Consider the following 21,901-nt stretch of genomic DNA (forward strand, 5'->3'; position numbering starts at 1 on the left):
GGGGAAATTAGCTGGAGAACCAAAGCTAGAGAAAAGCTCTGGAAAATTTATTTTTGCTGGGGTTTCAGTTGTTACAAGATTCTGTGTGCAGCCCTACAGTATTTTCTCAGTTAAGCTTGCAAGGGTCTGTGCCATTCAGTCAAAATAGCTCCTACCAGAATGTTTAAAAAACACTTAATAGGTTTTTATTTTTGCTAAGGGTCCTGCTTCAGAGATAAAAATGAATGCCAAATAATCTCTGGAAGACTTTTCCTCCAGATTCAGTTGTTTTATGAATATACCCAGGGCCGGTGTGGTGGTGCACGCCTGTAATCCTTGAAAGGCTAAGGGAGGAGGTCGCCCCCAGTTCCAGGCCCCTTCGGCTACATACGGAGTTTAAGACTTGCCTGCACTACATGGCAAGACCCCGTCTGAAAAAATAAAATAAAAGCATATAGCCAATAGTACTGACTTCCAGGATGTACTATTTTGCCTCCATTTCACTTTTTTTTTTTTTTGTACCAGGGACTGAACTCGGGTCCTTGAGCTTGCAAGGCAGGTGCGGGAACCACTGAGCTATATGCCCAGCCCTCCATTTTAAAATATACTGTTTCCAGGGCCGGGGGTGTAGCTCAGTGGTATACTGTGCCTGCCTAGCAAGTGCAAGGTTCTGAGTTTGCTTCCCAGTACCAGAAGAAAAAAAAAAGAAACAAACTGTTTCCAGAGAGCTGCTCTCTGCCTAGCATCTTCTCTGAGCTCTGAATATGCAGCTAGGGATTGTTTTTAGGCCAGTCACTAAGCTCACATTAAGTATCTGACAAGCAGAGTCATCTAAAATGGACCCAATGTCTTTGCTTTGCAAACTGGAAAGAGTGCCTGCCAGTGATTTCTGATGTGCTAAAAAGGAAGCCATCATCATCATCATCATCATCATCATCATCATCATCATCATCATCATCATCATCATCATTTTCTGTGTAGTGCTGGGGATAGCACCATGGTTTTGTGCAAGCTACACAAGCATTCTCCCACTGAGCTGTATCCCCACCCCGGGTACTCAGTTTAGCAGATTAGGCTACAGTGCCCATTCTAGGCAGACTGAAGGCCAACTACAGCGGTTTGGCACAGACCAACAAGTGACGGGACGATGGGAGTGGCCGTGCTCTCTCACTGGCCGTCCCCTTGGTTCTGTCTAGAAAGGACCCAGGAACCCTTCCCTTCTGAAGTAACAGGGAGATGAAGTAACAGGCTGACCTGGAGACTTTCATGCAGCTGCAAGGCTTCCTGGGTTGCCACCCAGTTCTTGGTGAGAAGCAGCTCCTGGGCACATCTGAGAGCCAGAGAAGCAGCCAACTTGTTCTCTCCTGCGATTGAAGCTAACTCTGCTGCTGTTCTGAGTGACGCTGCATCCCCCTTTTTGGCCAAGACTTTGGCTGCATCATAAGGAGAAGTGGCCCCTAAATAGCTGCAATATAAACAAAAAGCCAAATACAGCACCATGAACAGATGCACTGTTCCCAGAGTGCAGAACCTCTTCTTTTTAAAAAGTAAAAAAAAAAAAAAAAAAAAAATGCTTTATTGCCAGGCATGGTGGCGGACAACTGTAATGCCAGCAACTGATTGTTGTGAGTTCAAGGCCAGCCTGTGCTACATAGTGAGTTAGCGACACCCTGGCTCAAAAAACAACCCAAAAGACAAGCTTTCCTGAGGTGTGTTTTACACGTTACAAAATTCACTATATTCAAATACTGTATGATAAATTTACCAACTAAGTCCCCTCCCTGCCCCTATATGTCCACTGTCACCACCAGCCCCAAGAAACAGCTATCTTTACTCTCCAGATTTGCCTGTTTCACATAGCGGACTCTCACAGTAGCAGCCCTGGCTTCTTTCCTAATGCTTTTGTGGTCCATCCACAGGACAGTGGGGAAGCAGCGGAGAACCACTTCTTCCCGCTACAGGTGCCTGTCTGTTCCCGTCATGGACAGGCAGCACAGCAAGCAAGACCATGGTGCACAGTTGAGGACAGAAAGCCCGGGCGCTCCTGACTGCACTGGAGCAGAGGACTCAGTTGCTCTCATCTCCTCTGATCCTGTTAACACCACCAGGAAAAGGAGTAACTTCTGAGTCTCCTGTTGAGCCTGTGATTCACATAAACATCAAGACGGCAGACCATGATTAAGCCTATGAAGCTGGCTTTAACACACGTACTTTTTAAATTTTTCTACTCACTTTACCTTAAAGTCCACCTCTGCACTTTCATTCTCACCCTGCTTTCCCCAGAGAGCCCCTCCTACATGTGGCTGCTGCGTCCCCCACGGCCTTACCATTTAGCTGCCGCAGCGTAATGGCCATCTCTCTCCAGGACGGTTCCCCAGCTGAGGTACAGCTCCTTCAGCACTGGGTCCTCGGGGCGCAGCCGGGCCTTGGCAACTGCGATAGCTTCTCTAGAGGTGAGGAGAGAGTGAGCCAGTCTGGGAGGCTTCTCTGGTAGAGGACACCAGCTTTCTGTCTAAAGGAACTTTCCTGAGCAGACCCTCCAGAGCTGTAGTGGAGGAGAGACTGAACAACCAGAAATGAAGGGCAGGATTCTAGAAAGGAAGAAGCTGCCAGAAAAGATTGCCAGAGCTCTGATGGGGATCCTGCTGAGTCTGGCTGAATACCAAGCCAAGGATGTGAGGAAACTCCTTAAGACTGAACAAAGAACAGTGAGGAAACTTTAAACCGAACAGTTCTGAGATCACTGGGCTTGGAGACATCCGAGTTCTCATTTGAGCACCCAAGGCATTCAAGACATCAGAAGCCTGGGAGTCAAATGAATTCTACAACATGAATTGCTCTAACCTGTCCTAACAAAGCTTAAAAATAAGTCATGAAGTGGCAAGTGCCTGTGATCCTACTCAGGAGGCTGAGGCAGAAGGATTACAAGTTTCAGGTCAGCCTAGATAACTGAGTAATACTCTATCTCCAATAAAAATTTAAAAGGGCTGGAGGTGTAGTTTATCAGCAGTGGAAGCATGAAGCCCTGCTTCACTCCCCAGTACCACTCCCCACAAAAAGTCATGAAAAGATCAAGATGCTGCTCCAATAACTTTACCACTCAACAAAACCAAGTTCAACACTCTAGGAAGACAAGAAAACCCAAACAAGATAAACAGACAGACAAAACAAAAATCTCACCATAGACCATCGTATCAAACTGCCAAAAATTAGTGATAAAGTCCTAACAATAAGGAAGAGAAATACAGTCCCTATATAACGAAGAGAAAAATAAATGTAGTGTTTAAATAAAAAACAGTGCAGCTGGGCACGGTGGTACATGCCTGTAATCTCAGCACTTGGGAGGCTGAGGCAGGAGGATCACCAAGTTTGAAGCCAGCTTGGGCTCCACAGTGAGTTCAAGGCCAGTTTAAACTACATAGTGAGACCTTGTTGCAAAAACAAATAAAACCAAACAAAATATGCAAACCAAGAGAAAACAGTATCTTTGAAGTACTAAAAGACAGAAATTCTAATCAAGAATTCTATACCCAGGAAAGAATCCTTTATTTTTAATTGTTTTTGGTTTTCTGACACAGGGTCTCACTATGTAGTTCAGATTGCTCTGGAACTCACTGTGTAGCCCAGGCTGGTCTTGAACATGCAGCGATCCTCCTGCCTCAGCTCCCATGCTGGGATTAGAGGTGTGCACCACCATGCCTGGCAAGAATCCTTTAAATGAAGGCAAAATTGTAGACTTTTTTATTTTCCAGTACTGAGAATTAAACAGGATCTTGCACTTGCCAGGCAGCTGTGGTGCCATTGTGAGCTACATCCTGGCCCCTAGACTTTTTTATACACAAATTTGAGGGACTCTGTCACCAGCAGAGTATGCTACTGTTCTTTAAGTTGAAGGAACTGATAGTGACTGGAAGCTGGGACCTGCTAAAAGACAGAAAAGTGCCAGAAATAATAAGCACGTAGATAAATTTTTAAAGATTCTTAAAAATCATTAAAAATTAAAAAAACTCAACTGCTTAAAGCAGTGATACTAATAGTGTAATGTGGGGTTCTAACCAGTGTAATATGTTAGAATGACAGCAGCAGCAAAGGTGGGAAGAGGAAAGAAGTGTAACATATACCGGAAGTGGTACAATTTTATTTGAAAGTTAACTGATAAATAAGAGGTGCTCGTTGTAAGTGCTACAGCAGCTGTTAGAAAATAAAGGACGCAGCTAATAAGTCAGTCCTGGAGATAAACCAACTACATCAATATTGATATTAAACATAAACAGTCTAAACATTCCTATTAGATGGCAGGTTATCAGGCTGGATAAAAAGTGACCCAACTGCTTGCTATCTGTAAGAACTATTTTTTTCTTCATTTGGTCTTGTATATGTATTGTAGTGAAATAAGTAGTTGTACACAGGAAAGACTCGTACGAACCTTAAGACAGTAGAAGGGATGAGGGCAGAATAGGGGAAAAGCGTTCCAACTAAATTTGCAATGTTACGTTTTTGTTAAAAGACAACGGGTATGTGGAGAGCTTTTGGGGTGGCTGGTAAGACACTTTCATAGCTGTGGGGGGGCTTAAGAAGGGAGCCACCCCAGAATAAGCCACTCATTCGTTTTGTGCGGTCTCCTGTGTCTCTCTGTCTTTAACAATATGAAACCGAGATTACTAGACCTTAAGTCCAACCAGGGCTTGACACTTGGCCACACAGACCTGTAGAAATGGTTTGACCTCAGCAGCTCCACAGCTTCATACACTTTATGGATGGAAAGCAGATGAGAGGCGGCCTTGACATACTGATCCTGGAAACACAGCTGCTTGGCAAAGGCTTCCACGGCCCACAGCCACACGCGGTACCCAGCTGGAAAAATGAAAGGTCGTGGGGTTCGGAAAACCTGACAGGTTTGGGGGAAGGGAAGCAGGCACATTTGAGTTTACAACAGCACATTCCCAGAGTCCCTGGATTAACCTAACCCAGTTTCCTTCCCTGCTGGGCAGCTGTCACTACCAGTGTCTTCCGAACCCTTCCTGAACAGTCTGGCTGTGCGACCACAGTAATGAGTCAGGGCAGTGCGTTCTGCCGACTCTTCGCTTTTCTTTACTGGCTTCCATCTGTGTGTGGATGTGCGGAGCTCCTTCTTCCTGTCCTCTGGGCACACGTGATTAAAGCAGTCTCATGGATGGACAGATGCAATCTTTTGCTATTGCAAATGAAGCTTCCATGTAAATCTGTGCATATCTGTCCCTCTGTGTGGCTGAGTACAGTCAGATAAATTCTTAGTTACAACTGGTGAGCCAAGGGTCATATGCATTTAAAACTGAGCAGAGAAGGACTCTGCACCTGCCATGTCTGATGTAGTTTGTCACTTAGAGTTCCTGTGCTGGAGGCTCAGCCTCCTGTGTGGCAGTAAGAGACGTTGGGACCTCAGAAGTGGGTCTGGGGCAGTAATTTGGTCGGGGGGATGCCACACTTGGGAAGGGTTCATGTTGCTCTTGGAAAATGGACTAGTTCCTACAAGACTGGTGTTATCAGAAGAAGAGGCTGTGGGCTGGGCCTGTAGCTCAGTAGTACAGCATGTACGTAACATGCTAGAGGTCCCGGGTTCAGTCCCCGAGTGAAGAGGGAGCAAGTCTGGCCCCTCCCTGGTCTCTGGCTTTGAGACAGCACTATGCACGGGAACCTTTGCAACTGTGAGCTGAATAAAACCCCTTTTAGGGAACACCCAACTTTGGGTAATCTGTTATAGCAACAGAGTGGACCGATACACCACTAATTATGCTTTCAGTGTGCCAGGGTCCTGCCTTTCTGTCTGGTTTGGGTTGATGCATCATTGGCCTGCTGCTGCACACAGTTTACTTCCTGTCTAACCAAGTCTGAGTGGTTTCAGGCTCAGGCCAGCCGCGTTCTGACCATCTTTAGTGGACGTGTCCTGCAGGTGACGGTGCTTTTGTTGAAATGAACATACCCACTGGAGCCATGGCCACGAGGCTGTCTGTCAGCTCCCCTCTTTCTGCTGCAGTCTGGAGAACGCCCTGTAGATCCCCTTTCCAAAGCATGAGCTGGTGGAACAACTCTGGGTGACCGTTTTCCAGATGACCTTTACCTGTGTGGAAGAGAAAGAACATTTAAAAGAACTTTCAGAAGGATCTGCCCTCACGGGCTGCTAGAAAGGGCCGCAGTCACTGATGGGCGCGTCACCTTGGGTGGCTCTGAGGGGCCCTACCAGCTCTACTCACACCCAGTCAGAGTGCACGGTGTGCGTCTGGGGTCCCGTGACAGCGCGAGAGTGGATACGAACGTGGGGTCAGGCCACACCTTGTACACGTGAAAGTGACCGTGGTGGCACGGACGAGGTGCACAGTCTGCCTCACCTTCAGTTTCGATCATTCTGTACAGGGTGTCCCTGTCCGAGAAAAGCCCCAGGTGAAATCTTTCTTCGAGATCCGCAGACACATCCTCATTTAACTCTGTTAGTTTAAAATGACACAAAACAAAACAAAAATCAGGTGACGGTGCTACATAGGTGACTGTTTTTTTTTTGGTACTGGGGATTGAACTTGGGACCTTACACTTGCAAGGCAGGCGGCGGAACCACTGAGCTAAATCCCTGGCCCAAGGGACTGTTTTCTTGTTCAGTAACTTCTGAATATATCGCCAACAGCCACTTCACATACTGAACATCAGCTGCATGTCCCTGTTTGCCTTGGCAGAGACCGCTGCTGCTTACAAAGGCCCCAGAGTCTGTATGCATTTTCTAAGCTCAGCTGAGGAAAAATCCACAGACACTAGACTGCAGTTTGGCTAAAGACTATAGAAAGATTTGGGGAAGAAACATTAAAAGTGAACCTAACAATGAAACACCCTTATGTGACTCTTCATATAACCCTTTTTTCTATGGCAGCATTAAAATTGTCTTTTTGCTATTAAAAAAAAAAAAAAAAGTGAATCTAAATGCCAACATGTGTTTAAATGCTGCAGATTAACAAAAGAGAAAAGAAGGTTTGTAGCATTCAGGGGGACCCACCAGAAAAGGGATTCAGTATTTACTCTCTGGTTTTAGAAGTCAATTTTGTTTTTAAAAACTTATTAGTACATATCTGCAATACATAACGACTGCATTTATCATGCGAGTACCACATCTTCATTCTTTTTCTACTGTTCCCTTCTCCCTCCTGCCTTCCTTCCATAGCTTAGTCACCTTCCCTTATGCAGAAGATCTACCTTCCTGTTTCCTCTATCTTACAATTTGTTCTTTATTTATATTTTGGGTTTCTCATGTAAGAGAAACCATGCCATATTCAAGCTGCGTGTCTTATTTAATTCCCTTTACATTATGGTCTCAAGGTGCATCAAATGACTCAAGATTTCCTTCTTTACGGCACAGTAGTACTCTACAGTATATAAATCTCACATTTCCTTTCTCCATTCTGCTGATGGACATTTGGGCACTTCCAAGATTTAGCTGAGATGAATGCGCTGCTGTAAACATGGGTATGCACAGATCACTGTAAAATGCTGTCTTTAACTCTTTTGGGAAGATGCCTGGAAAGGAACAGCTGGGTAGAATGGGATTTCTAGTTTTAGCTTTTGAGGAATCTGTGTACTGCCTTCCATAGTGGTTGTACTGGTTTACATTCCCGCCTGAAAGAGAGAAGGGTTCCTTTTCCCCTGCAGCCTCATCAGCACTTAGTTCTTTGATTTTTTTTTTTTTTTAGGCAGGTTCTTTGATTTTTGATGACAGCCATTCTTCCTGGAGTAAGATGGAATCTCAGTGTTGTTTTAATTTACATATTCCTAGAAAGTCAATTAATTTCAATATGGAAATAAAGTGAAACTATAACAGTAGTTATAGTCATAGTTACTGGAAGCCATGGTAAAGCTCCAGAAAGAACACACACACACACACACAAACACACACACACAAACACACACACACACGGCAGAAAATATGTGTGGTAAGAACTAAGATACACTAGTGTGCCCTCTAGAGAGAAGTGGAGGATGGGTGTTAGGCTTGGAAAGGAGATTTTTTTCTTTTTTTCCTTTTTGAGACCAGGTCTTGCTATGTAGTCCAGGCTGACCTTGATCCTCCTGCCTCAGCCTGAGTGTACTTTCTTTTATATTGTTTGAATTTCATCTGATCAAATGCATGCTTTTCACACAACGAAGTCAACATTAAAAAATAAAGTCACCCACATACCAAAATAGCGGGCATTAAACAACAGCTTTGAAAAACATAAAAAACCCTCTGTAAACAAAAATTGCCTTAAGGAGCTATTACATTATGGGCATATTTACAGTCAGGAAAAAACATTATTTCTATCTAAAAATACTGTTCATTAGGGGACAGCAGCAGAGAGTTGATGAAGACTGAGCTATTCAGGCCAGGGTACCAAGTCTACCATCCACGCGGCCACTGGCAGCTTGGAAAGGTACAGGCAGAGCCTGCATTGCAGGGGCCCTGCGCAGTGCCACCGGTCAGAGTGGGGTGCAGGGGTGAAGCTGGGGAGCAAAGGTCGGAAAAGAACACAGAAATACAGACGCTAAGCTTAGGCGGCCGCTCACGTGTGAACAAATAAGCGAGCCCTGAATGCCAGTCCCTGGAGTGTGGAAGGCTGTGAGGCACTCTGTACCTTTGGAGTGCTTCGCCGTCGCCAGCACCAGGCAGTCGTGATGAAGCTCCTCCTTGGACCTGTGGTCCAGGCTGGTACTCAGAGGGAGCATGGAGCGCACTTTTCTCCGCTTCATTAAGGCTTCTGAAATGTGACGAGACCTGAGTTCATCTGAAGAGCAGCAGGTCAGAAACAAACGGAAGGATGCTGTGACTGTCACCACATGGGGCTGCTCCCGGGGAGGAGGCCTGCACCCTGCCACCGCGCGCACGTGCACACCCACACACACCCACACCCACACACACACCCACACACGAACACACACACACCCGGCCAAAAGTCTGCAGTAATAACTGCAAGAACTGCAGGTGCTAAATAAAACTCAAAGGCAGGACCCCAAACTGAACATCATCAGAACACCCACACATATTTAAAATACCAGGACACTGTCAAAGCTCGCGGTTGCATGTAGTGTTTTAGTATGGCTTAACAAAATATTGTAATCATTAGGTGCTGACCTGGCTTCTCTTTAGGTGGCTCCTTTTTTAGTACAGCAATTTTATTATTAACAGTAACGTCTGACTTTTCACAGCTTGATGAAGTTGGAGTGCACATAACTGGTTCTCTAGGAACTACATCATGAGGGAAGAAGAAAAGGATACAGTCAATGCAGAATCCTACTTCTTTTAAAAATTAACAGTTTTACCTGACATAAGAAGGCAATTTTTCTGTTACCACCGATATGTTATTTATTTATTTTTTGGTACCAGGGATCAAACTTGGGACATTGCGATTCTGAGGCAGGTGCCAGCACCGAGCTCCATCCCCAGCCCACCCCCCCATCCCATGGAAAGGAGGCATGAGTGGCGTCCCCTCCAGCCTCACCAGCGGCTGTGCTGCAGGGATCTTTCAGTAGGGTGTTTAGAACTATGACTAAGGCACAGTAAGCTTCTAGCTTCCTCCAGCTCTATGCCACAGGCCTAGGAGGCCTCAGACTCTGCTCAGGTGACAAGGTTCTTTGTACATGTTAGTCATCATGTGCCACTGCTTATTAATCCAAACACAGAGTAACTTTACTAAAAGAGAATATTAAATGTATGCGGTACAGAGCCACAGTCTGAAGCACACAAACTTTTTTTTTTCTTTTAAACAAGCTGCTGGTCTACAGGGGTAAAGGACATTCTGTGCAGCTGTTTTGTGACATACAGGTATGTTGACTACCTGAAGGTAGAATGAGGTGTGGTAAAGCTCCTTTTTTTTTTTTTTTACCAAAACTATGGGTCCAAAGCCTCTTTTGGGAGAGAGAGGGTTGGGGGTGCCACCTTGTCATGTATTTTGGCTATGTTAATTGTCATATCAATCTTACTTCAGAATCAAACATGAATAATGGCTTCTATTTATACTGTTATTTACAAGGGTTGATCACAATATACAGTGAACATTTATTTTATTTGTGTGGTTTTTTTTGAGACAGGGTCTACATAGTTCAGGCTGGCCTTGAACTCAGTGATCCTTCTGTCTCAGTCTCCTGAGTGCTAGGATTACAGGCATGCACCAGCACGCCCATCTGAGGTCAGGCATTTGTAAGGGACAGTGGTTTCTTTCAACAGACATGGCTGACGATATCCTGTCACTAAAACTTTCTCTATGTAAATGCTATGCAGACTACCCCAGCTTCACTTTTTCCCAAGGTCTTACAGTCCAGTTGACTAAATTTTCTCAACAGAACTTGACTATTTCATCCCCATCATCCACTATCTCTAATGCTCCAAAGATATATAGAGGTTTAAATAAAGCTTTAAAGAAAATTACAGTTTCCAAAGGCATTGACAGTACACACCTACACTGAGGTGCTGGGGAATTAAGCAGGTCACAGACAGGTTTTAAACTAAGCAAGGGCCTCGCTCAGTTCTGGGGTGACAGAGGGTGGCTCACGTACCCGTGGGGGTGAGGGCTGGAGGCCCCTCCTCCTCGCCCTCCTGATCTGACAGCCCATTCTCCACAGGCCCTGTGTTCTCCTTTGTGCTGTCTTCTTCATGCCCCTCAAACGACTCTTGCTTTATAGGCATTTGCGAGGTGGGCTTTTTCTTCTTTTTGGGCTTTGGCTTAGGTTGAGAGAGCCGTTTTTTCTCTAATTCAATACTTTTTTTGCCTACAAAAATCACAAAAAAAGGACAGACTGAAACACAGACTCCTGGTTAAAAGTACCCCAGGTGGTAATGTCCTAAACCCCACTGTATGACTTCTTTTGACAGCCTTTTTAATCTTTCCCTCCTACACACACACACACACACACACACACACACACACTTTTTTCCCTTTGGTAGTACTGGGGATTGAACCTAGGACCTTGGCTCTGACCCACACCCACTGTCCTCTCTCTTTTAAACTGGGGTCTCACCAAGTCACTACACTGCCCATGCTGGCGTCCAAGTCAGCCTCACGGGGCACTGGGATTCCGGGCCTGCTCTACCACTCCCCTCTCTCCCTCTACACCTTCAGTTTGTTATTACAATGGTGAACAAACCATTTAGGGATTTCGCTAACTCAAATATGATGTCCAGTCACTCCTGGACCCCTGGACATGTTAGTGTGCACCTCACAAACAAGGATGGTCTCTAGCATCCCTACAGCACCAGCAACAAAGCAGGGAAATTTACAGATCCCTGGCTGCTGTCCACTCCACAAACTCCTATCAGGTTCCACAACCTGCGCACAGGAATCGTCCAAGACCGCAAGCTCTATCTGGAGGTTACGCCTCTCTGCTTCCCTTTTGCCTGGTACAGTTATCCCGATTTCCCTCTGACTTTATGAATTGAAACTTCAAGCTTACAGGTGAGTTAATTTTGTGAAGTTTTACTTCAGTTTGAGCCTGCTTGATGTTTTTCCTTAGAATTAGTTTGTACTTTTTCTTTTTTGGGGGGACATGGTCTTGTTATGTAGTTCAGGCCAGACGTGAACTCACTAGCCCACACTAGCCTTGAATTCAGGGCAGTCCTCCTGCCTCAGCCTCCCAAGTGCTGGACTTACAGGTATCTGCCATCACACCTGGCTAGTTTGTGCGTTTTCAGCTGGAAGAATTACCTAAAAGCAATGCTGTGTTTATCTCAGCACAACCTTTGAGGAGCACATAATTTTTATTTGCCGCACTGATTAAGAAGGTTACCTGTGAAGAAGTATTTCCTCTGTTTAGGAGTTGAGTATCAGACAGTGCTATTTCCTGTGGGAGGACTGCATACTACTCTCCGGGGGGAAAGGCATTCCTGTGTGCAGGATTAGGAACTCTACATTCATTAGCTGGCCTCCAACTATAAGGAAGAATCACACTTCCATTTGTTTAGGCATTTATTTGTATTATTACAGCCTCACAGATTTGTTTTAGGTAATCTATTACTGTTACTTACATGTTTTAGTGCTACAGGTTTTATCTTTTGCTTCTTTTTATTTTTATTTTTATTTTATTTTATTTTATTTTTGGTATTTTGAGACAGGGTCTCACTATGTAGTTGAGACTGACCTGGAACTCACTATGTAGCCCAGGCTGATCTCAAAGTCACAGCGATCCTCCTGCCTCAGCCTCCTGAGTGCTGGGATTACAGGCGTGCACCACCATGCCTGGCTTTGTGCTTCTTTTTAAATCATTATTTAGGTATGATTTTGACAGATCCATACAATTGGGTAACTTATCGTCATCCCCATCAAAAACAAGATATAAGGTATTTCCTTCACTAAAAAGTTCCCTCAGACCGCTGCAGTAAGCTGTACTCTCTCCTCTGTGAGCCCTAGGGACCTCAGGGGATTTCTGTATCTGATATTTGGTACTATAGTTTAGTTTGCCTGTTCTAGATTTCTCATGAACGGAACCATACAGTATGCAGTCCTTTGCATGTAGGTTCTCTTGCTCTGCATGTTTTTTCAGATTCACTGATTTTGCCATCTTTATCAGAAGTCCCTCTTTCTTTTCTTTTTGGGCACTGGGCCTTAGCATGCTAAGCATATGCTCCAAACCACTGAGATACATCCACGCAGCTTGTTACTCTGTCACTGCTGGATAGAATTCCCTGTAGAGGGTTACAGTTCAGACATTTATTTGTCTGCTGAGGAGCACTTGAGTTGTCTCCGACTTTTGCTGACCACAGATAAAGTTGCTATGAGCATTCCTTTATAAGTCTTTTCTTTCTTTTTTCTTTTTTTGTACTGGGGATTGAACTGGGGACCTTGCACTTGCGAGGCAGGCAGCGGCACCACTGAGCTAAATCCCCGGCCCTTTGCAAGTCTTTATATGGACATATGCTTTCGTTCCTTGTGGGTCTGATTTCTGATTTTTAATACAGTCTAATTCTTTTGTTGTTTATGGCAGGTGGGCAAGCCTGGGGCCAGTTAATCTCTTGTAGTCAGAAACAGATTTCTCTTCCAACTTATTTTTCGAGTTCACATCACCCTATCTTGGGTCAGTAATAACGTCTGCAAGGGGCTTCTGGGTCCGCTGGATGCATCTCCTAGACTGAGCAGCCCTTCCTTTCCGGCATGAGCTACTGTTCCATTTCTCAAAGAAGTGGATATTTTAGTGAAGAGTAGCATCTGGCAACCCAGACTGGGTTCGAGGTGGACCTGGTATCATTTCGCTGTGGTCTCCCAGCCCCGGGAGGCCCCGCCCCACTGCAGCTGCAGCCCTGCACGGCTGTCGTCCTTGCCTGGCCCTGAGCTGCCTGGCAGTGGAGGAGGAGGGGAGTCAGGCGCCCAGCTCTGGGCTTCCCGTTCTGACTGACCTTGAGGAGGCCGGGAGTGGTCCTGGGTGGCAGGCAGCCATCTGTACACGCAGAAGTCATCTGCTCCCGAGTAGATGCAGTCTGGTTCCAGCGGGGACCACACCACACAAAGCAGCCGGCCACGGTGTCCGCGGAAATTGTGCAGAGGCTGCTCACGGAGGGTATCCCATACCTGAAACCAAAACCGCACAGTAGAACAGACAATTTCTGGTTTTATATTGTTTGGAGGTGGGGAGTATAAATTGCTCATCTGAAAAAAATGAACAGGTTCTTATTTCCTCATGTGAACTTTCCAGAGTTCAGTTTTGGGGGCCAGGTGTGGTGCACACCTATTATCCCAGCACTTGGGAGGCCAAGGTGGGAGGACTGCAGCCAGCCTGGGCTACTGAGTGAGTGCAAGACCAGCATGAACTAACTACACAGCGAGACCCTGACTTAAAAACAAAAAATCAGTTTCAGACAATAGTCTTTTCTATGGGAGGGCAGGTGCCTGAGACACACAGTCTTTCACTCCTATGTGATGGTTTGCAGTGAGCTTCTACTAATGCCTCTGGACTGCACTGTCCTAAACCAGGACTGTGTTAGTGTTTGGCCTGGGGTCTCTGGTACAATGAAGAAATAGCCCATCGCTAATTCAGTTGTAATTTCAAATAGGTCATTAATTCTTTTGTGTCCAAAGTCCCCCGCCAAATGATTACTTTCTTTGCTATTTTGTGATGTACTCTGGGGTCTATTTCACAGAAGGTAGCTTTCTTTCATGGCTCCTCTAAGAACACTGAGACGCCTGTCACAGGGTCAGGGAACAGGTACTTAGTTCCTTGGCTGCTCAGGCCTGTCTGGCTCTAACCTCCAAAATCCTACTTCACACTCTGAATTGTTTTTTTTTTTTTGGTACCAGGGATTAAACTCAGGATCTTGCACTTGTGAGGCAGGTGGCGGAACCAATGAGCTAAATCCCCAGCTTTCACATTTTATCTTGACTTTTGGCATTTCATCTTGATTTTTTAGAATCTGGAGATTGTTGAGTTATCAATTTGTTATTAAAAACTGTATCTGTGTTCGAAGAAGAGAGAGAACTTTTCACAATTTATTCTACCATGATATTAAGTCAGAAAGAATCCTGTGAAAATGTTAGATTTTAACTGGTTCTGGGTAATACTTTCCCTTTTGCTTAAGTAAAAAATCCAAACCCAGCCAGGTAAAGGCCCCGATAAAACTAAAATGCCTTCTACAGCTCAGGTAATGACTTTCTATAGATTACAGTGGCAAAACCAGCATGTGTATAGTTGCGGGGACAAGGACAGCCTAAGAGTGTGCGGCAGAGGAGCCGCAGGGTCAGGGCACAGGGACACACACAGTACCTGGGCGGTCCCATCGTAGGAAGCAGACACCAGGATCCCGTCGTGATGCAGGCTCCATGCCAGACAGGTGATCTTGGACGTGTGTCCTGAGAGGGTGCGGAAGGGCTCCGTGATGGTCACCGGAGACTCTGGCTCGCTTTCTAAAAGGCAAGGGTAAAAACGTCACTCCTACCAGTAACAAAAGACAAAACAAGCATAGGAAAGTGTCAGCGTGATAAGAGCAAGACTGTCTGTCAGGTCTGGGTGACCCTGGGCAGGCAGCAGCACTGTGTGGTGGCTGAGAACGTGGGCTCCTTCAGTCTGACACACAGGCTTATCTCAAGACGTGTCAGTTATTATTTCCTCCCAAAATTCATCCAAATGAATATAATGCCTTCTGGATATGACAATAAAAAGGACACATCCTCACTCACGATACTGCTCACCATGACAAAATATGTGGGCACATCTGCAAAACTACTGTTCGGTACTCATCAAATGTGACAAAACTTTAGAACTTACTGGACCTGGGCAAGGGCAGATGGAAGTTCTTTGTATTATTCTTGCAGCTTTTTCTAAGGCTGAGCCTCAGTTAATTAAAAAAAAACTTGACACAGCACTGAGCATGGCCCATGCTTGTGATCCTAGCCTTTGGGAGGCCGAGGCAGGAGTATCACCAGGTATCTGAGGCCATCTGGGGCTACAAGGTGAGTTCAGGGCAAGCCTGAACTACATAGCAAGACCCCATCTCAAAAAACCCCAAGAAGTATGATAAAAAAAACAAAGTAGGATGGTAATACTATAGTAGACAAAGATATGTACACACTTCTATTAAAAATACGCCGGGCGTGGTGGCACACCCCTGTAATCCCAGTACTCAGGAGGCTGAGACAGGAAGATTGCTGTGAGTTTGAGACCAGCCTGAGCTACACAGTGAGTTCCAGGTCAGTCTCAACTACATAGGGAGACCCTGTCTCAAAAAAAAGAAAACACAACAAACAAACAAGTTTTAGTATATGTGCTGCCGAAGCGAGCACAACAAACAAACAAGTTAATGGCCTTTGCCAAAGTGGATAATTTAGAATCCCAATAATAATAACCAGAAGGACCAGGATCAGCTTTCTACATATGCTTACCAGTTATATAGTATCTACTATTTATTATCAGAAAAATATGATTATACTGTAATTGTTTCCATATTGCTTTTAATTCAGGAGAGCCACTACTGGAGTTTGAAAAAACTGTTACAAATAAGATCCTTAGAAAACCACTGGAAATTAGTTCTAGAGAAATTACAACTGTTTGTACTATTTCTTTGAGCACATACTTTGTAGCATTCTGCAAAGAGTTTAGACAACTTCATACTACAGAAAAATGTAATCCTTTTTCCTCATATTGAAAAGAAGACTCTCTGACCACACACGTTTCTCCCAAGAGCTGTGAGGGGCGCAGGCACTGTAGGGTTAGTTAGGGAATGAAGTCACACATGGGTGACCAAGCTGAGCTAGTGGCAGCGGACAGCATTAGCAGGATACAAGGAGCCCGCAACGAGACAGCGTACACGTGTGCAGGCTCTGCCTCCTCGGCTGTGGGACCCAGGGAAGTCAGCTCACCTCTGCACCTCAGGTTTCTCCCGAGTGACGTGCAGACAGTAACACCTGCCTCACAGGAGTGTGAGATTCAAACACAGTGCAGCTGGGAATGGGCCACGTGTCCTGGACAGCTGCTTAGCAGTAACTACAGAAATTTACATTTTTAATGTCCACATCTTTTCAAGTGGCAATTCTACTTCTAGAATTGGCAGGTGTGGTGGTGCAGCCTGTAATACAAACACTCAGGAAGCTGAGGCAGGAGGATTACCATGAGTTCCAGAATAGCCTGGGCTACACAGTAAGTTCAGGGTCAGCCTGAACTACATAGTAAAACTCTGTCTCAAAGAAACACCCAAAAGATAGGGGCTGAGATTTAGCTCAGTGGCACCTTATAAGCACAAGGTCCTGAGTTCGATCCCTGATATGGGGGTGAGGGTAGGGAAGCATGGGAAAAACAATAAGAAAGAAAAAGATATTCATATTCATGAAGATCTATGTTTAGTGCTATTCACAGCAATATTCCTTAAATTGTTAAAAAAGTGTAAATAATTTAAAGGTTAACTGTGAAATGGATAATTTTGGAATGTCCATATAATGGAATAAATAGATTTTTGTTAATAGTAGTAAGATTCTCGTGTACTGACATCAAAAGATGTCCTATATATATTTTAAAGAATAATTTCTAGCCCGTTCTAGGGCTTGAACTCACAGCCCCACGCAGGCTAGGCAAGTGCTCTCGAGTACTGGACTATATTGGCAGACCCTGTAGTGTTTAACTATCCATAGAACATGCTCTCTCACACAAGTCCATAGGAAATGCAAGCACACTTACAGTCATGGTTACTGAGGGATGGTGTTATGGAATTAACTCCGCCCCTCCATGGAACCCCAGGCCTCAGCACCGAGCTACACCCTCAGCCCTTTTTACATTTAAAAAACATTTTTGAGACAAGGTCTTGCTAAGTCACTAAGCCGCCCAGGTTGGACTCAAAGTTGTGATCCTCTTGCCTCAGCCTGCCAGCGTGCTGGAATTACAGGCATGCACCAACCATGCCCCGCTGGAACTTTATTTTCTCAATTAACATTTTTCTTATGTTTGAAAGAACTTTTAAGTAAGATGAACAGATTACTTTAGGAAGAAGAAAAATTAAAACAAATTAACACCACAAATAAAGTAAAAACATACAAAGATCAGAATGGAAAGCAGATGGACACACAGCAGTGTTCCCAGGAGGGAGGACGCAAAAGTTACCCAGCACAGTCCTCAGGTCGTGCACATAGATGACCGCATTGTTGGAGCCGGAGGCCAGGAGGTAGCTCAGCTCCGGCTGGCTGCCATGCTCGTGATGCCAGCTTATGGTGTTCAGAAGCTTGTGATGCTGCTGGATGGAGCACATCAGTTTCAGGCTGGGACCCTGAAATATCTCTATTGATCTGGGATGAGAAACACACGAGAAATGAAAGATGCCTGGTCAAACTGCAGTGCAATGCAGACGGTCCCTCCCTCAAGGAAAGGGGAAATGGAACAGGATAACCCCTTCTATCACCAACGTGGTCTTTCTCTCAAAAAGAGGCAGGTACAAAAGTCTATTTCCTGAAATAAGTACATTCAGTTTTTAAAAATTCCAACAATCTCTGGGAAATTGTGTTTAGCAGCCATTAGTGATAAATGGTACTAGGGAGAAACAGAAAGAATTAACGACTTATGCCTGAACCAGGACTATGTTACTAAGATTAACATCAGATGGGACACAGTGAGACTGAGAAAGGATTTCTGTCTAGGATAACATTTAAGAAAATGGAGATATAGGCAGTTTGATATAGGAGGTGAATCTTTCTTGCGGTGTAAAATAGCCAAAAGACAGCACAACCACACATCATCTCTGAGCTGACAATATTCGGATAATTCTATAGTTTTCAAAGATGTCACGAGCTCCTCGATCAGTTGAGGAACTCAAGGATAATTCAGAATATCAATTCCAGTAGGATTTTCCCAATTAACTTTACAGATGGCATTAGCCAGCTTGTGATAAAAAATATGTGCAATTACAAGTTTTTCCTTTTTAAAAGAAACAAATGCATACCCATCTTCATTGCCAAGAGCCATGAATTTGCCATCTGCTTTCCAGCTGATCTCTGTGTGTACAGGCAGTTTGTACTAGAAAGCAAAACAAGCCAGTGCTGAGTATAAACACTGCTTTTCTCCACACATCTCACAAGTCAATGACAGCATGAGGAGAGTCCCTGGCATTAAAACACGTATAATTATAGAGAAACCATTCTTTAATACAAGCTTCATAATTAGTCCAAGAATTATGAGAACAAGTATTCTAATTATAATTTCCTAAATGGGACAAAGAGAGGAAAAGAAGTGTAATGCCTGCGGTGTTTTGCCCTATGAAACACACTGAACTGAAAGGGTTTTTATCTCATGGAATGAAACGTGCCCACTGTTCTTGCAGTATGGGTTTCACTGTCCTTACCAAAAACCGTACTTTTTTTTTTTTTTGAGAAAGGGCTCATTATGTAGTTCAGGCTGGCCTCAAACCCACAGTGATCCTCCTGCCTCAGCCTGGCACATTTTTCTCACTGTCTTCCTTTCAAGATTTCTTTTTCTGAATTACCTCCTACCCCAACAAGCTCCCATCCCAAGACTGTCTAGATCCTCTTCTGTAGCCCATCTCCCTTGTCATGCCGGCAGCGCCTGCATCTGTGGTTTATATGAAAGGGTTCCAAACTTCTGTTTCAGTCCAGCCTGCTCATACTTGCTTCCGATCCACATACTCAACTGTTGCCAAGCTAAAAGCTTGTGAGAAGAGCTTTGTCTCTTTATATTACTGAATGTCAATGCGCGAGCAAATTTAAGACAGTGAAGGAATATAATTAATAAAATTTATGGTTAAATATGATTTATGTGCTAGCCATACAAAAATAACGAGCAAGGAAAAATAGCTCATTTGAAAGGGGAGGGTAATGTCCATATTCATGGTTTGACTTTAACAAAACAAGTTTTGGCAGATAAATATGTGGACAGGATGCCACGGCGAATGTGAATATGGGAATGTGGATGAAGGATATAAGAGAACTACCTGTATTATTTTTGTGGCTTTTGTAAATCTGAAATGATTTCCCTTGAAGACAAAATGACAGTTCTGTTTTGAGCAAAAGTACCTGCGCAGGGAAGACACAGTGAGGTCATTTTCACCACGGCAGGCAGCAGCATCTGGTTGAAGGCCGCCCTGTGGGGCTCAGATCATCCAGCTCTTACAAGTGAGGCCCACCCGTGCCTCTGGGGCAGTTCTTTGTGTTACTCAAGGATAAAGTCTCCTAAATGGCTCACACCCCTCTAACAATATCTAAGAACCCTGACTTGGGAAACCGGCTATCTTTAAGAATGTTTAGTATGCAAGACCAGACTGCAGGGGAACCGGAGACTGCAGACCCCAGGACACACCTTGAGTGCATTGGTGTCCCGGATGAGTCTGTTGATGTCAGAGGCCTCTCCACCGAACTTCCAAGGGTTGTGCTGGAAGACGATCCCTTCCCCTCCACAGCTGTATAATGTGAAGGAAGGCCTGTCTCCTTCTCCTCCTAGGCAAGATCAGAAAGCGCATCAGTTCTGTCCTTCACCGGCTTAGCTGTCCTTACCTCATGGCCACATCGTACTGTAGAATGAAAAAGGGAAACATTCAAATGACTGCCTTTCTGTCTGAACGCAGTTGTTGGGACGAGCAGAAAAGGTATACCGATTGTGTTAATTTCTGTGACATAACGTGTTAAACATTCTTACACACAAAATAGCAGGGGCATCAAAGCTGGGATCAGAAAGCAAGCGTATTCTCCATTAAAGCTTCTTACGTATTTACTTTTTCTTCCAGAAATGGGTAATCTTGAGGACAATTAAATACATGGAGTGGCAGGACTTTCTTTGACTAATTATAAGGAAGTGTCTGTGAAGCAGTGGTTTTCTTAGCTTTACAACAACCTTCTAGGTTCAAAGCATGAGCTCTAAATTCAGGGCTGTCAGAGTTCCGATGATTCATACTATTTTCCCTCTCTGTGCAGGACAATTACTATCTTTCATTATAATCAGTGAAAATATAATGAACGTCTATTGAATATACTCATTTAAAAATGTTACGAGGACCCATTTGCAGAGAAAAATATGAAGACAAAGCTGAGGGCCAAGAAGGGGGAAAAGGGGAGAATACAGCAGTCAAAAGGCAGGACCCAGCAGGAGATGACCGAGTACAAAATGAAAGTGTGGCGAAGTTTACGCATAAATGGTTTCTCCAGAAATTCTAGCTTATCACCTACTGCTGCTGCTTTTGTGGCCCTCTGGGGACATGGCAGACCACATAAATGGCCTCTGCACTGGGACATTTATGATTCTACTTTTACATTCTAGGCTAAACAGAAAGGGCATACTACTGTATTTGTAAAAGAATGGCTTAGAAACTTACCGAGTGACATGGGGGGTACTGGAGGCCCCCAAGCTAGCGTGTACACAGTCTTCTTATGATATGTGCTAGAAATCTGTGGCGGTCTTCAGGGCAGGGATGGAGAACAAATAAATTTAAACAAAATGTCATAGTGGAAAATAGAACATCTTTCTCTAAAAGGCCTTTATTTACTGATATTAGAGAAAAAGAATCTAATAGTGATTTAACTTCCCCAAATAGTGGATTGTAACAAAGCAAACACTTAAAGAGCATACCATGTGATACTTCCTCCTGTAGAACAATTAAGCCGGAACATACTGTACAACAGTGTTCCCATCTACCTGGCCTGTATGGGGTCATGTTTCTCCCATCTCCCTTCTGAACTGCCCACTTTAACTGTGTCAAGTAATCTAACAGTACTGTAGTTAGAAGTGTAAAGGTAATGACAACAGAGAAAAGTGGGCCACTTTTCCCATCTGTCAAGACAGAAAATGCAAACTATTCTGTTTAGAATTAAGGTTATTGTTAAGTATACACTGTTACCACCCAAATGTTTTCAGCTTTTATGCAAGTCACAAAATTAGAAGTCAGCTCAGACTTTCTCTATACCACTAACATCACATTATTGAAATGTGACAAGATTTCAGGAGAGACATTTAATTCAGTAGTTTTTGTTGATTTTTTTTTTTTTTTTGGTACTGGGGATTGAACTCAGGACCTTGTGCTTGTGAGGCAGGTGGTGCACCACTGAGCTATATCTCTTGCCCTAATTCAATAGTTTTTGATTGTCTTTTTGAGGTAGCCTTGCTCCAACGATGTATGTCAGTAAAGAATGCTTGACTACTTAGGAGGAAAAGGCAGCACTGTTTGTTTTTTTTGGTTTTTTGAGAACAGGGTCTCACTACGTAGCTCAGACTGACCTGGAACTCACTACGTAGCCAGGTTGGTCTTGAACTCACAGCGATCCTCCTGCCTCAGCCTCCTGAGTGCTGGGATTACAGGTATGCACCACCACGCCCAGCATAAATATGGTTTGTTGCAGTCATGGTAAAGTGTAAGGAACAAGTAAGTGTAAGAAAAAAGTGGGATTTAATTTAATAATATATTTTACAAAACTGAGTATATTAAAGTATTATTTTAAAAAATTACATACTACTTTTTTGGTACCAGGCA

The 21,901-nt window shown here is 44.2% G+C and overlaps 2 protein-coding genes across 9 annotated transcripts in view; one reads left to right on the forward strand and one right to left on the reverse strand.

The window, feature by feature from the left end:
- Positions 1–21,901, forward strand: part of Cnot8 (CCR4-NOT transcription complex subunit 8) — a 61,434-nt gene that overhangs the window by 32,381 nt on the left and 7,152 nt on the right. The window contains exon 7 of one of the 5 annotated variants that reach the window (XM_033761594.1): positions 1,899–2,310. The exons of the other annotated variants lie outside the window; for them this stretch is intronic. Within the exon in view, the coding sequence (XP_033617485.1) occupies positions 1,899–2,027 (129 nt within the window). The 3' untranslated portion in view covers positions 2,028–2,310. Of the gene's footprint in view, positions 1–1,898; positions 2,311–21,901 lie in introns of those variants that run through there. 5 annotated transcript variants of the gene reach the window in all.
- Gemin5 (gem nuclear organelle associated protein 5) overlaps positions 1–21,901 on the reverse strand; it is a 44,595-nt gene that overhangs the window by 9,297 nt on the left and 13,397 nt on the right. For 2 of the 4 annotated variants that reach the window (XM_010639671.2, XM_010639670.2), the window contains exons 10-23: positions 20,750–20,832; positions 19,741–19,877; positions 18,371–18,444; positions 17,539–17,720; positions 14,716–14,855; positions 13,355–13,526; positions 10,525–10,737; positions 9,104–9,217; positions 8,607–8,729; positions 6,345–6,440; positions 5,939–6,076; positions 4,686–4,833; positions 2,307–2,426; positions 1,234–1,444 (exon numbers count right to left, since the gene is read on the reverse strand). In XM_010639671.2, the coding sequence (XP_010637973.1) occupies positions 1,234–1,444; positions 2,307–2,426; positions 4,686–4,833; positions 5,939–6,076; positions 6,345–6,440; positions 8,607–8,729; positions 9,104–9,217; positions 10,525–10,737; positions 13,355–13,526; positions 14,716–14,855; positions 17,539–17,720; positions 18,371–18,444; positions 19,741–19,877; positions 20,750–20,832 (1,951 nt within the window). Of the gene's footprint in view, positions 1–1,233; positions 1,445–2,306; positions 2,427–4,685; positions 4,834–5,938; positions 6,077–6,344; positions 6,441–8,606; positions 8,757–9,103; positions 9,218–10,524; positions 10,738–13,354; positions 13,527–14,715; positions 14,856–17,538; positions 17,721–18,370; positions 18,445–19,740; positions 19,878–20,749; positions 20,833–21,901 lie in introns of all 4 variants that reach the window. The other 2 variants (XM_010639669.2, XM_010639668.2) reach the window with 1 other exon arrangement.

This window comes from Fukomys damarensis, unplaced genomic scaffold (genome assembly GCF_012274545.1).
Source record: "Fukomys damarensis isolate Sample0158 unplaced genomic scaffold, DMR_v1.0_HiC HiC_scaffold_9, whole genome shotgun sequence".
Lineage (NCBI taxonomy): Eukaryota > Metazoa > Chordata > Mammalia > Rodentia > Bathyergidae > Fukomys > Fukomys damarensis.